Source organism: Vigna angularis, chromosome 2 (assembly GCF_016808095.1).
Source record: "Vigna angularis cultivar LongXiaoDou No.4 chromosome 2, ASM1680809v1, whole genome shotgun sequence".
Classification (NCBI taxonomy): Eukaryota; Viridiplantae; Streptophyta; class Magnoliopsida; order Fabales; family Fabaceae; genus Vigna; species Vigna angularis.
The window spans coordinates 47,414,922-47,431,808 of NC_068971.1; the positions used below are offsets into that span (position 1 = coordinate 47,414,922).

A 16,887-nucleotide genomic window follows, 5' to 3' on the forward strand; every position below is an offset into this window, starting at 1 on the left:
ATCACTAAATATGTCTTGACTTGTGTGGTGTGGATGAATACCAACCTAAAAGTTTAACCTCATCTTGAAACATGATAATGGATAATAACAAGTATGAAATGGAGTAAAAATGAACAAGTTGACGGAAGAGATAGTTGAGAAGGAAAAATGAATAAAGTGTGATAATTTTACATTACCTCCGTTACTTTTAATGAAAGCATTTGATCTGGGTAATCATTTGACTCACCAATGTGGCGTGCAAATTTGCTTTTCACAATTCCAGTTAAGTAAAACCTTGTTTCCAGATTCAATGGATGTCAATTCCCTTCTCCTTTTCTGGTTGGCAGAAAGTTTTTTTCTGAAAATCTTTGAATCATATGATCTTATCATGTGCTCAACAAGGAAAAATCAAAAGAAAAATTATTTCTCTTCTAAATTAAATGTTCCAAGGAATAGTCCGTCACATCCCTTTCGTTTTCAGAATAACATCAGTTTCATCTCTCATTACCAACAATAATCACATTCATAAAACTTATTTTAAGAAATTAAAATCACAAAAACATCCAAATACTAGAAAGAATTTTATTAATGAGAAGAAAAAAGTTGTTAAAATAAGTTGACATCAATAAAATTACATATTTGTTAAAAACCCAAACAACAAAAGCTAAGACAGTAAATTTCCTTACCAGATTCACTTCCTCTAAAATGCACTGGACTCACTGAACGAGTTACTATTATAGTAAATTAATCTCACATAGCAACATAAAAATTTAAAAACCAAGAAAAACACATCCAATTTAAGAAGAATTAAACAAATTATATAATAGTAATAATAATAATATAATAATAATAATATAGAGAAAGGAAAATCAAAACACTAAAAGAGAAACGGTAATTAGGAGTACAATTACAAATTACAGTCTTTCTTTTTTTATCTTTTCTTTTAGCTTTTTTTTTCCTCTCACTTTATTTATCCTCCTTCTGCCTCGCTGCCTGACTCGGTCACTGACTCACTCCAACAAGTTCAATCAAACCATTTTTACCGATTTACCACGATCATCGTCGTCGTCATCATCTACGATCCAATTAATCTACAGTGTACAGTCCAGCTGGTTAACTCGGGTAACCCAGCGAGTGAACCCACTAGGACTCGGGCGCGGGAAGCTTCCATGCGGAGGTGGCGATGAGTGGCCTAGTGTGCCACCCAAGCATGAGGCAGCCGTTATTCTCCTCCACTCTGTACCCATCACCGCCTGCGAATAGAGCCAGCAACATACTAGCTTGCTTAAACGCGTTAGACCCGAGATGAACCGGGTCGAACCCGGCCGAACTCATTCTTCCCCTCCACTGACTCAGAGTCTCGTGACGCTCCACGCGCTCCACGCCTTCATAGGCCACCACGTTGCATATCTGTTTCCCAAGGTACAACTCCGACATCAACAGATCCTGATTCGGCGAACCCAACCCGTTGGAGGAGGAAGAACCCTCCAGCGAGTCAAAGAGACTCGAGTAGTAATGCAAGGCTTCAGTGAACCGGTCCAAGAAAACCGGTCCGTTGTGGTTCGCTTCTTGCTCCACGATGGTTACGATTTTGGGGTTGAGCTTTTTCACTGTGTCCATGACCTTGTCGACGGATCCGGGTCGGGCCAGCATGCGATGGAGCTCGAAGACGGAGTTGACAGCCACGGCTTCTCCGGGACGGATCTCTAGCATGTTTGGGTCGAGATCTGCAAGGCTGCTGCAGACGAATCCGCGGAATTCGAACTGGACGCCGATGGTGTGGGCTAACTGGGCCAACTTCCAGCCCACTTGCTGCAGCGCGTCAGTGTTGTCGGGCTGCGGGGGGCCGATTCCGGTTAGGCGGAAAGTTGGGGGACCGCCAGGGCGCAATGCGAGGGCCTGCATGAGGGCGGGCCACTGCATCCCCTGTTTGAGGCCGAAATCGATGACGTGGACTCTCCCAGCGGTGGTGAAGGCCTCGAGAATGGCCTGGTTGGCGGTGAAGTGTGCGAACTTCAGATAGGGGCAGGACTCGTAGAAGTGCATGTGGAGAAGGTCGGAGAAGGAGGAATCGAGGGTTTCCTCCGGGAAGATGCCGTAGATTCGACGCGCCAGGGCCTGGGCGAAGTACGACGCCACTTTCCTCATGGCGCCGGCTTGAGACGAAGCCAGTATGCCAACGTGCTTTACCAGTGCGTCCGCCAGCTTCAGATTCTCCTGCTGGACGGCCTCCGCGCACGCCATGAGAGTGTGGACCAAACGCACGCCGGCTTCCTGCGAGTCAACGAGGACTACAGGGCGCGTGGGCTCCGAAGCGGACTCTGAGGATTCAATTGGGGAAGCCTTGAGGCGCTTGTTGGTGGTCGTTTCGATTTCTTCCACGGCTTTGGTGCTAGTGGTGGTGGTTGTGGCAGTGGTGGTGTGAACAGTGGGGTTGTTGTTTGTGGTGTTTTGAGGAGGGTATGCGGCTATTCCAGGAATGGCTCTGAGGTCATATTCGGAGTCGTCGTTGAAAACGCGTGAGTTGGAGGTGAGGATGGAGGAAGAGTGGGAGGGGTTTTCGATCAAGAAGGAGGAGGGATCGAGGATGGTGTTGGTGGGTTCGGGGTTGAGTTCGGCCAACATGCTTTGGACCCATGAATGGAGATCCGTAGGGTCATAGTGAACGGTGTCGGAAGCGAGGTGGGAAATTCCCTCTTCCTGGGCACTCCCCATGACCATCTCCAACTGCTCAAGCTTCTGTGCGACGTCTGCCATGTCGGAAGCACGAACCTTGTAGCCCAACGCCGCGAGCAACTCATCCATCCCTCCTCCCTGCTGGTGGCGGTCTTCCTCCCACATCTTGGCCTTGCCGTTGGGCATTGAGGAGCACTCACCCTTGACAGCTCCTCCGGCGCAGTTGTCTCGGAAATTCCTCTTCATGAGGAAGTGGGGGGAAGGGTGATAGGAAAAATTGAAGGAATGGGAGTGGGAGTGGGAGTGGAATTGGAATTGGAATTAGGATTGGTGATTTGGAAATGGAATGGGGTCATAGGAAAAGGGGGCTGAGGAGCTTGAAGTGAGAGAGGTGGAAAGGGAGAGAGAGAAGGGTGGAAATTGGGAAAGATAAGGGAGAATGGAAGCCATAATAATGGAATGAATTGTTTTTTTATTTTTGATTTTGATTGATATTGAGAAAAAGTTTAGATGGTGAGTGTGATATTTGGGAGTGGTTTAATTTAGTTGAAGTGGGGGTGTGTGCGTTTTGGTATTTAGAGGAAGGGAAAGAAATAGGTAAAAGGCATCAAAGAGCCGTGGCAGCACCGCAATGCCAAGAAAGATGCCCATGATAGTGTACAGCTCGTGCATACCCCAGACACCATACACTAGAAAATCAGGTGCCCGTACGCTTCATCGATTGAGAGCCTTGGGGACCGAGAATCATCCTGGGCTCCACCTTTCTACCTTCCTCCTTCACGCGCCCAGTAAATAACTCACGGATCAAACTATTTACCCAAATCATTCCATCTTCTCATCATCTATCACATACTAATCCACCATTTTTTTACTTTCATAAATCTAATGACATTATTCCACCTTTAGCATTTATTCACCCATCCTAAACTATCCTCTTCCTTCACCTAGCCTTTCTATTTTAGTATCATACCTCCTTTACTTTAATAAAGTTTTTTTCTCTTTACTCACACTTCCTCCTCTCTTATTTTCCAAACTAAATATATCTATCTATCAAAACCCTCCTACCAAATTTGACGAATCATAATTCTGAAATCCCTGCATATATTGCCATATATAAATATCTTCTTAAGATCAAATAATGCAAGAAGAGGAACTGCTTCTTTTTATTTCAACCCTCCACTCTCGTATTTAAATAATAAAAACTAAATAAAAAAAGAGGAAAAAGCAAGGGTGGTATTTCTGTGTGGAGTGGCCTATGGGAAGTATGTGTGGTCGGCTTCCGTATGTTCGAGTTGGGAATAACTTCTCACGACGCACATGAAGGAGAGATCAAGGGGACAGGTCAACTTTGGTCTCCACGCGCCCCAGTTCCACGCCAAACAACACTGAACCAGAGACCGCACTGGGCCACGTGCCCAGTTTCCGTAGGCGCGTGTTTCCACGGCACACGTGAGCGACGATGAAGGTGAGAACAGATGAGTTGCATCTCGGGCCCACTGAAAGAGGGTCTGTGCTGAGAGAAGATCAACGAGGACGGGGATTCAGACGTCAACATCGATTTTAGGACCATCCAACGTGGGACCCACCGTCCAAAAACAAAGCATTACTCCTACTTCTTCTTCTCTCTCTTTCTCCCTCTGCCGAGAGAAACGGGATGCCAGCTAAGCAAGTCCCTTGTAACAGTGATATCATCTTCCCATTTTTGTAAGCTAAAATCTTAACAAAATCATTTTAATCATAGGCCTTTTTTTTATTAAATTCACAAATCGTTATAGTTTTACATACTTTGGCGAAAATATGAAATATAGAGTTAAAAAAGTGGAAGAAAAAGGCATAAAAACTGGTCAAAATTCATGCATATATTAATGTGAAGAAGGTCCTTCTGGATGAAACGGCGTTGCTGCGGTCCCGTTTGACTAAACTATGAAAAGGGCGCGTCCTCATCATTCCGACGGTGACGTTAGGAGGCGAACACGAACTGGAACGGCTTTCTCTTTTTGATTTTCTTTGGCTTAGTGGTTTTACATGAGCTCAAAACTCGGTGGAAACAGTTGTTAATAATAATAATAATAATAATAATAATAATAATAATAATAATAATAATAATAATGCATATGGAGAAATTAATAATGAAAAATGAAAATGTGATAATTGGGAAGAGAAAGATGGAAAGGAAAGGGGGAGGGGAGGGGGGAGAAGGGGCAGTGACAGGTGGTGTGGTCAGTGATATATGAAAGGGGAGAGGCCATGGCCATGTGATTCTGCCACGTTTCCCAGATTCTCTTGTCCCCGTGGTCCCTCTTCCTGCACCACCACCACCCTCACTCACTCTCTTTACATTTTTAAACCATCCCTTCCAATTAATCTCCATCATCGTTTTTTCCGGAATTAACCTTAACCCTAAGTACCACCAGCTTATCCAAAACAATCTTCAATATAATGTACATACATACATTTGACAGTTGAGATCTGTTATCATTAAACTCCCCTTGTACAATCCGCTTCCAATCACTCTCATCCACTGTTCATAATTAAACCATTTTTTAATCCCTTTCATCACAATTTCACAAATATCATTTTCTTTTTTTCTATTTTTCATCACTCAGCTCTTTCCTCAATTAAAAAAATTTATATTTAATTATTGATAAAACTCCAAGGTCTACTCAACGTATAATCATTTTAATTTCTTTTTCTCCAAAGTACTAAAGGTCTACTTTACTGAATAATAACCCCTTCCGGAGGAACTAAAGTCAATGTAAAGTTATACTATTCACTGTAATTGAATAAGATGTTTGGTTGAGTTTGGTCAACGGTACACTTTTTACTTGGTTTTTGTAACAGGGAATTAACCAGTTTTAGCGCTTTAAATCAAATAAAATTACTCATCAAATTTTCTATTTCTTGCTATTTCTATATTTATTTAATACTTAAAACTTAAAATACCGACTTCGTTCGTGTCTGTGGCTGTTAAAAATAGATTCCGACCAAATATTTTATACTATAAATTTTCATATTTAATTTTTCCTTAAAAAGATAAATAAATAAATAAATAGATTATATTTCCCATTATTACAAAGAAAGATAAACAGTTGTCTTTATGAAGCGGATGAGAGGACAATACAGTTAGTTAGTACAATAAAAATTTAGAATATCATATATCTTATAAATCACAAATACAGTTAGTTAGTACAATATTATTTCTATTTCTTTTCTTAAATATTGTTATAGTCAATATATATGGAGACATATGAGTACTTCATATGTTTTTTCTGTTTTTCTCATTATCCCTCTTATCCTAATGTTTAGGCATTATGTTTATATAAATATTTCTTGTTTATTATATAGATTCACTGTTTTTATTGGTAAAAATACTTCTTTGATATTATTAAGAATAATTTAAATGTCGTAATAACAACGAGTAAAAAAACACACTTAGGCGGTGTTATCTTTATGATAATAAAAAAATAACAAAATTATTATTTTTATCATTATGAAATCAAAAAATCAAATATGAATGTTTTTATTTTATTTTATAGACAGTTTTGACAGTTATTTAAAAAGTAAAATTCACAAAATATTTTTTAATTTAAAAATATTGATTTAAAGAATAAAATTAAAAAAAACTAATGTAGGAAAAAAAAAGAATTCACCTATTATATATATAAGTGTAGATGTGATATTTTAGTTGCATTAATGCTACGTGAATAGAGTACCTCAATTCTAAAACTATATCATAATCGAGAAATACCTTTGTCACTTAATTTACTAATACTAGTTCACACGAATTTTGATCAATCGAGAGTAAAATGTTTTTAAATACCACGGGATCACGCACAAAAATAATCAATATAAACATTTTGTTGTACAAAATTACATTGTTCTTCGAGCCATACGATCAGCTTTTTATATATTTTTTTCATGTACAACGGAACCCACATCATTAAGTTTGACTAATACCCCTAACATTAATCCTCGAATAAAAAGTAAACTATTCTCAAGTATCACACACGGAGATATTAATATCGTCAGAGTCTTTACCGTGAACATTAATTATCAAATTGCATAATTCTTTTAATTTTTTTGAAATTGTATAATCATATTTACATTACCAGCTTAACTAATACTGCTTAAAACTAGTTGGAATAATAGAAGATGAAAAGAAAGTAAAAAGTATGGTAAAATATTGGTCCCTGTGTGAGAGTTAGAAAGAGCCCCCTAGCGAGAATGAAGTAATGGAAATTGAGGGAAACCCTCTGAGATGGTTAAAGGAGTACGCGTGATAATATTGAAAGGTTGTCCCCCACTCCCAAAAAAAAGTGAGAAACATTGCATTGTATAGTTTCTTTAATGCAGAGAAGAGAATTGAAAGTTTGTGGCGTTTTGTTTGCATAGTTTTTCTGCTCCCATTTTCTTTCTAAGTTATGAAACACGCACATTGTGTAGAAATCAAACTCGACAGCCCCACACGAAAGCCGTAAATGCGAATGCCTTATCCTGTTTGTGTTTGTGTTTGTGTTGCGGCATCGTGGCATGGCAAGTGGACCTTCATTTTTCCATCATCACAAAACTCGTGAGTGATAGAGAGTGAGGGATTGCCGACACAGTCAACGCTCCAGTCTTCACACATTTCTTCATTTCTTCATACGTTTCTATAATCACCAATATCTCTCTCTCTCTCTCTCTCTTATCAAACCTTCTATCATCAAACTGTTAAACCAGATACCTTTTCTGGTAAGGATTTTAGTAGTATGTTTGTGTTAATGTGGTGTGACAGGTAGATGCAGGAGCACCCTAGGCAATTAACTCGGAAATTAATGTTCTATTAATATTACTATTACGCTATTAATTGTTTCTGCTCACCACATCCTAGCAAAACGAATCAAACTTAATGGTTTTAGGTTTTCCAAGTACGGCTGCCTTTAAAATGCCGCTGCCTATTATATATACTGCACCGTACACTCCTGGAACAATGCAATTTCCTTTTTTCTTTTATTTCTTTTTTTTTATTTCTTTTAATAATTTATACAATATACACACTTTTTTTAAGAGATATAAAATACTGTCACTGTTATTAAGTGAAACACTGATGCGGTCAACGCTTCTAAAATTATTGGCTTTAACACGTTTTTTCCTAAAATTTTTAAATCATAGCTTTAATTGTTAAACAGTTTTTTTTTTTCGTTTGTTAATTTTTTCATCGGATATAGTTGATGATATAGGGATTTGGTGAATTGTCATATCATAAACTGGTTTGATTATGTAATATTTATATGTAATTTTTTCATCACTATATTCTTTGTTTATTATTTTTTATAAATTTGTTCTGTTTTCAAATATTTCTGCAACTAACTTGATCTCTTTTTCTCAAAATTCAATTTTATTTGTTCTTAGCTTTATTTTTTTTTCTTTAATCAAAGTCTATTATTAAATGATGATAGGATAGTTGTTTGACTTTTATTTTAGGTGATTAGGTTGATGTAACATGTTTGGAACACATTATGGTTATAAGGCGCTGTAAACTTTTGTGATGTCTACAATAATTTTGTTGAAATCGAGAATTTTATATAATATTTTAAAAATAATTGTTATAGTTGAGGTTACGATCAAATAAAATTAAAAAGTTATGTTGGGTTTTTTTAGTAAGCATATTGAGAAGAACTGATACGTAATGTGAGAAACATTAATTTGAATTATTATTAAGTTATTAGTTAATCCGTATATAAGAAACTTGGTACCGTAACATCAAAAGTCTTGTCATATTAATCATATCTTATTAAGACTAACTTGTCACCATGACAAGGTAATTCATTCGCATATTGATTAAAGCTAGATACATAAACTTTAAAAGTCTATTTAATTAGTGTTTTAATCTACATATCAGTATTATTGTAAACTCAAATATTGATTTTACTTTTTTTTATCATCAGAGTATATTGTATATAAATATTGGGACATTTGGAAACTCCATCTTGTATACATAAAATTTTACTTAATAAGCTAATATAATTAACATGTTGTTCCTTATTTAAACATCTAGGATCACATACTCATAAGATATTCATATTATATATATATATATATATATATATATATATATATTATAGTCATATATGTTATATATTTACCTACACAAAAATAAATATAAAATATATATATATATATATATATATATATATATATATATATATATATATATATAATATGATATTATATTTATCTACACGTATCCTCAAGCATGTTATATTATTGTTGAAATTAACATACAACTTCTTGCAAGATGATTACTAAACTCAAATGCAAAATGATAACAATGAAAAAATGGTAAAAGGTAAGCAAAAATATAAAAAGAAATAATTAAAAAAAACAAATAATATGATTCAATTGAAGAATTAATTATATTATTTTATATCAATAACAATTTTTTTTCAATAAACTTTCACTCAACTTGTCTCACGAAGTAATATTATCTTATTTAACTCCTCTCACAAAGTAATAGTTAAACAACATTATCTCATTCAACTCATTAAACTAAATTTAGTATACATATGTGTATTGTTTGGCCATACAATAGGACCAATCAAATGAGACCATCAGGAAGGGACGACCGGTCGAATAGGTTGATGTCTGCCACCACACGTCATGTGATTCAGATAACTCGCGTACTAGTGGAATGATCATGGAAGAAGGGCGACTGAACGGATGACCTCCAGTAATAATCATTCCTAAACATCACTTCTAATCAAGATTACCGTTACTTACTAGGAGATAAGTCATGATTGGATTGTGATTAAGGTTTCATTGATTTTATGTTGATCTCAGAATCTACAAATAAGGTCAAAGGTAAGAAAGTAAGTAATTACATTTATTACAAATTTAAGACTTTGATGTGACTCCCGATTGGATTAATCACTTACTTGAGCGTCAGATTGTCTTTGAAAGGTACACCTGAACGGTTTGGAGCACTACGAAAGAAAGGTTTGGATCACATACTCATAAAAGCGTCATATGTGTTACACACACAACTCGTATCACAAAGAAATAGTTAAATAACACTATTTCATTCAACTTATTAAGATAAATTTAGTCTATATGTATAGCACAAATCTAATCCAACATCCATATTACCACATTTAAACAATTAACTCATTATATAAATGTAAGCATTAACTTTTCTTAATAAACTTTTAAAATTTCACTAATATCCATTTAAATTATCCAAACTATTAATCCCTGAACTAACAATATCTCACTTAACAAACCACCTACTACCTACTAATTAGTAAGGATTGAAATAATCTCAACTCCAATTATCAAGTGACATTTCTTTCTAATTTTTTTTCTCAATACAACAATTTAACGATACAAAAGCAAGATAGGTTAATAGAAATATGAAAATATTTTTTTTTTGGATGAAAAAAAAATTAAATATTTGACCATGTTTATTGTTTTCTATTTAAATAAAACTCAAATTTGCAGGAAATGATTTTTCCTTTGTTACATAAAGTTGATTTGATATTTGTTTTATATTTATATATTGTTTACATCGGGATGAATTTGGAAAAGTAAATGGAAGGATTCGTGATAATAGAAAAAGCTTTGTGATGTTGTTTATTTTGAGAAGTTAGGAGGTGAAAGAGAATGGATTTTAAAAAAAAGTTTATAAAAGATTTTATGGATGTGACATATAAAAAATAATTATAATAGACAAAAATTAGAAGGCTATATATTTGTTATTTTAGTTAAAAGTAATATAAAATAAAAATGTTTAAATAATAATTAATTTAGATGAAGATGTTGATGATTAGTTTCTAAATAAAAGTAATAATAGGTGTAATGTTGATATTTAAAAAATCCTATGATATATTAATTTAAAAAATGGTCAAATAACATAAAAAATAAAATTTTAACTATAGAAGCATGCTACTTCCTCTTTTTCATAGCATGTACAGTGATGGCACACACCGCATGCTAAAAACAAAAATATGAGTCTTTTGTGAATTATCATGAATGATGTAAGGTTAATTGGTAATTACACATAAACTATGCACTTCGATCCTCTTCCTTGGAATTCTAAATTTTCAATATTACACAAATTATTTGAAGTGAATAGCATAGAGTATTGCGAATTCGTCTAGTGAAATAATAATTCTTTAAGTATGTATTCTTTTGAAAGGATGAATTTGAGGATGGATGAGTACAAGGAATTTAAGTAAATTTAGGTGTATTTGAATGGATAAAGTTTAATTATTTTTTTTAAAGGATTTAAATATAAAAGTAAATAGATTTGTGAATGAAATTTATGAAAGTTTATCAATGATTTGACTTCATATAATAAATGTTTTTTTAATAAATTAAAACATAAAATTATCATTTTATTCCTGTATTTAAAATTATATTATTATTATTATCATATTATATATATATATATATATATATATATTATTAATTATTACGTAATAGTAAGATGTCATTTATCCTTAGAAATTTTCGCCGTTTTGGTGAGATGGAATTTTGATGGTATTCTGCAAAATCTGTATTTCCAATCACTTTCAGGTCATTGCATTGGAACACGAACAAAACTCAATATTCATCGTTCTAATTCAGCGAAATTGATAAATCTATTCGTGCGAACAAGTGGTAAATGTGAACAAGGAAAAAAATAATGTATAATTTGTATTATATCGCTTTATTCGACAAAACGTTTCCTCAAAATTTCCCTTTTTAACAAGTAACCTTTCTTTCTTACTTTGTATGAGTATGTCGCAAATCATAATCATGAATTTATTGTTTTTACATAGAATTTTTCTTATGTTATACCACATTCAAACACAAAATGATTATTATAAAAATACAAAAATCAGGATAAAATTTGGAAACGATAAGATGATTTAAACTAAACAAATCAAGTAATGAACACGAAATCAAAATCAACCTGCACTCACAAATGTCGATTTTCGATCATCAAAATATAGACCCGTATTTGAAATTGAAGTCGAACAGTATTTTTGATGATCACCATGAAAGTGATTGCATGATTTGTATAAGGAAGGTAGCAAATAATTTTACCAGCCAGTATTGATAAACAAAGAGAGCAATAAACATAAATTTCAAAAAGAAAATTGTACGAGTCTTTTCAATTGGATAGTGATTTGTTCTTACTTTCTTGAAAGTTGACATATCAAATCCAGTGAAATGGGAATCTAGTCATTTCTTGTATTTTATTTTTCCCATCATAATCAGCTAAATATGTTGCCTCAGGCAGAAAAGGTGCTTTAGAATACATAATCTGTGTTATTTAATATCGTCCTCTATCTCTTAATCTTTTCAATGAGTAAGTTTTTCCGTCTCCGTCGTTCTTGACAATTATTTCATTTATTTTAAATAAAAAAATAAACTCTGAAAACCACAAAAATAAATAAAAATAAAAATCCATTGATTTAAAAAAGAAAATAAAGCAGTATATACTGTAACTATTTACTATATATAAGAATAAATCTTAAAATTTCGACCAACCCCAATTGAAGATATAAAAATAATTTGACCTAATTTTAAAATGAATTGGCCGGTTGAGGGTCGAATCAGAGTTAGAACTCAGAGGTATATTATAATTAATGAATGATATCTGCAATAAAAAAACAACAACCATGATGATCAAATACTACGTATGAAGTATAATAATACAATAATAGCAACCAGTGGTTTCTAGCTAAGATGGTAAGTAAGATGGTCACTATCCTCTCATAAATTGGTTGAACACAACTCGTGCATCATGTCAAGGGTCATCTTAAATTCTTAATTTTCCATTTTCTTCAGCCTTTTTGAATCACTTTTTTTTCCTCTTCTAACTTGTATTCTCATAATTTCATCCAAATACTCTAAGAATCGACATCTAACAAGAATAGGCACAGGAATAATAAATGGAATATGGTTTTTTCGTGGCACTTACACATACATGTGGTGCTTCATTTATTTATTTATTTATTGGTGTTTGTCATTTCATCCTAGCTGTGCAATTTCTCCTCGTTGAAATACAACTCCACGAGATTCCTTTGGTTGCTGATAAAGTTCCAAATCCTGGTGATACTGTGTTGTACCTTTACGTTAAACCAACACCAGAATGAATTTTGAAATGGAATATTTATATAATTAAGCTCCAATCTCAGTGCATGAAGTGCATATTAAATGGTTAAATCAGATCGAGAAAAGAGTAAATTAATGAACATAATTGCTAAGGCTTAGGTTGCTGTCGCTTAATAGTTTGCGCCGGCAGCAAAATTATAGAAACAAGATACATTCTACCAAGTGATCAAGAGTTAAATAATGGCATGTCTTAATCTAAGCTCCACTGATAATCACCCTCTACATTATTGGGATTATTATTTTAGAATAATTATTGAATGCATAAACAACCCACATTGCCCCATTCCATGAGATCACTTTGAAAATAATTTAAGACCTAAACAAACATATGGCACACACACATATATGGTTTTCCAATGGACGTGTAACATTTTTCTAATCACAAATCTCAACCATTGACCCAACCCTTTTTCCTTTTAGTTCTTGCTTCCTCATCCTCTAATGGTGTTTTAATTATTATGTTTTATTTTTTTCCACCATTAATCTGATCATTTACACCAATTTAAAAAACATGTGAAGCACTTCTTTTGATTACATGTACTCTAGAGAGAGAGAGAGAGAGAAGCTGGGGAAATAATTTAAGAGGGGTATCACAGCACAACCTGACCAGAGAGAAGTCACATGGTGATGATTTTGAAGATCACAGAAGTGGGGTCTGATTAGGCAGTGAATGAGTTAGGTGCAATTCCCTTTCTCGCAGACTGGTGTTGTGAAATATGAGTGTGTCAATTTAAGTTTCCTATCTGCACACAAACATCATACATTATTGGAAACATCAAACCAATTCAACTACACAAAAACATCTATGACTATCCTTGCCCCTCACTGTGCCACACAAATCTTACCTTCATTGCTACTTTTCCTCTTCTCATCACATTTTCATAATTAACTTCAAATCAAGAAAATTTTACTACAACCACCAAAATTAAGGTAACAAAGAGATTAACTGAATAGGGTTGGAATCCATTTACCATCCCTCTGTAGAGAAGCAGTGGGATTAATTAGGACAATAAAGGAAAAGTCCAACCAATCAATTATCCTTTTTTGTTTTGAGATTAGAGGTTAAAGCATCTTAGAGTTTTACTCTAAACAAACTAGAGGAGTCTATATTATATTCTTTTGGCAAAATACACTTCTATCAGTAACTCATTGCATATCTTAGAATAAAATACTTCCTCATAACTCGTGTCAACGATAAAAGTAATAGTTTAAGCAAATATTCGTATAATATGTTACTGTGTCCGTGAAAAAATATTAGAGACTGTAACTCACTCTTCAAAAAATACCTGTGTGATATTTTTGTGTGAGTTTGAGTTGAGATGAATGATAGGTGTAACTGGTAATGAAAAGTTTTGAGTGAGAAGTAAGAAGTGATTATGAATGTTTAAGGTTTGGGGTGTAAGGTTGTGGCAGTAGGAAGACATATGTAGAACATTGAAAATGAAACAAGAATATGCAGTGTGTGATTTTTTGGTCCCAAAATAAGTAAGGTTATGCAGATTGTGCCACTATTGTTGAAGCAACTTTACACTGTAAACAAAGGGAAAATTGAATGATGGATGTCAACTTTTTTAGGGGAAGTCATTGCCTATCCCAAACAATCCCCACATGCATGTCTTTCCATGTGATTTTGGACATGTTCGGGTCCCTTCTCCTAATCATGTCCATATAAAGTTTATGTGTAGGGTTTCAACCGAAGTTACATTCACATAATCATTTTACTTTTTCCTTTTCCTAATAATAACAAGTATATTTCACTCTCTTTTTTCCCTTTCTTTACGCAACATCTAGTATGTGGCTCATATATTCTACTATATGCCATTATTATGCTAAAATAAAATTATTTTAAGTAGGTGTAGAAGTAGGAAAAAATATACAATTTTTCTATATATAAAAATCACAAAAAGAGTACTTTTTCCATGGAAATATTTAAGTCTTTAATTGATAATAAATTCAAATAAACAGAATCTTGTATCTTCTGTGTTAATCTTGTATCTTGTATATTAGTTGGACATTTGGCGTTGTACCAAATTTCAGTACATAATTTGAACATGAAAATTAAATCTGGATGACAAAGGTTTGGTGAAGATATAACAAACCCTATTTTAATTCCACTGAAATATGACTATACTGGATCAAATTCAATCATGAGGCCTTTCTGTCTGCATGTTGGGTCCACTCAATTAATCTACTTATTTAGTGCACCATTTCACACAATCAACAAAACACCAGATGACATTTTTATTACAATAATAGTAAAATGATATATATTTATTTAACATTTATTAGAATGATAAAATAGTTATATATTTTTTATTTTTTTAAAAAAATGAAAAAATAATTCTAGATGGATGTGAAAAATTTATGTATGTAAAAAGTATTATTTGTTTTTCTTAGTATTTCACAAAAATATTCAAGATTAGTTTCTTTCTCAAGGAAAATATTGAAGATAATTGATAACTTGTCTTGTTTTTCAATTTGGGAAGTTGGGAATTTTTAAAGTTTGGTTACATATCCTAGACATTGTTTTCCAAATACATTTGTATAAATAAGGGAACAACGCCAACTGCAAGTTAAAGGAAAAATTAAGCAAATTAATAAATATACAAGAAGAAAAACAAGGATAAAAAAAGGTAATTAAAATTGGAAATGTGTAAGTGGCTATTAGTCCTTTTAGAATATATAAGATATCTGAAAGAAGTGTGTCACGCGCATAAAGCATGACAGTGTTAAGGGGGGAGAAACGGTTACACCTAGTGGCCACGTGTCAAACAAAGATGAAGGTATGGGAATGCGTAGAGGGACACGTGAGAGGAGAGGAAATACTAAATGGAGGGATTTCATTCAGGAATAGCAGTCGGTGGTATGGTCTCTCTTTCTGCAATCATTTTTCTCCAGATTCTTCTTCTCTGATTTCAGTGTGGATAATTCTCTAAGTTCCTTTCCTTTATTCTTTTACAGGAATGGAATACATCATGGTTCAGCTGTGACTCATACAGTTTTATTTTCTGCATTTGTCATTTTCATTGTTAGCCACGTATTACTTATATTGAGACAGCTTTATTTCTCAATAAAATTCCATTGCTCTGTTCGATTTTTATACATACCTCATTTAGCACTGTTACATTGGTGCTTTCATTGACTTCCATGGCTGAGAACACAAGATTGAAAGAGCTCCAAACCGAGATCCGCACAACGACCGATGATTTGCGTCGTCTAACAGCAACGGTGGAAAAGTTGCAGAGCACGATAGATGAGAGAAATCGAAATCAAGACTCAACGATGGATGAAATCAAACTCGTCTTACAACAACTATTGCAAAATTCCACTCAGACATTTGGAAGTCCTTCGAACTCAAATTCCACAGTCAGAGTTCATCCGCTACATTCTACGAACCCGGTAAAAGACATTTCTCTGGGTTTTCCGCACTTCGATGGCTCCACCCCAGTTTTAGAATGGATTTTTAAAGCAGATAAATTCTTCAACTACCACAACACACCTGATGCTGAGTGGGTTGAAATAGCTTCTATGCATTTTGAGAACGACGTGGTGCCATGGTTCCAAATGTTGCAAAAGATTGAAGTGGTCACAACCTGGACAGCGTTGAAACGTGCTCTGGAATCTCAATTTGGACCCTCTCCCTTTGATTGTCCAATGGCAGAATTATTTAAGCTCCAACAGCAAGGCTCGGTATCAGATTACTATATGAAATTTATGTCGCTTGCAAATCGTTGTGAGGGTTTAACCGAGGAAGCTATTTTAAATTGCTTTATGAGTGGTTTAAATGTTGATATTAGAAGAGATGTGATTGCCTTGACTCCAACACACCTATTACGAGCAGTAGCATTAGCTAAACTGTATGAAGAGAAATATATGACAGGAACCAAGCCTACTCCTAGTTACAACATTCGATACACAACTTCTCCGAAAGTAACCACGTCCGGGGTTCAAAACACCACAAGGACCATTCTACCAGCTTCCAAATCTTCCTTACCTCCGTTGTTACCTAACCCACCAGGACCACCATTAAGAAACCCCAATGTCAAAAGAATAAGCCCAGCAGAAATGCAATTACGAAGAGAGAAGGGTTTA

General features: G+C 34.2%; 1 protein-coding gene across 1 annotated transcript; it reads right to left on the reverse strand.

Moving 5' to 3' along the window:
• Nucleotides 1–775: 775 nt before the first annotated feature.
• LOC108329323 (DELLA protein 1) lies at nucleotides 776–3,875 on the reverse strand. The gene has a single exon (XM_017563489.2). The coding sequence runs from the start codon at nucleotides 2,899–2,901 to the stop codon at nucleotides 1,123–1,125; it is 1,779 nt and encodes a 592-aa protein (XP_017418978.1). The 5' UTR covers nucleotides 2,902–3,875; the 3' UTR covers nucleotides 776–1,122.
• Nucleotides 3,876–16,887: the final 13,012 nt, after the last annotated feature.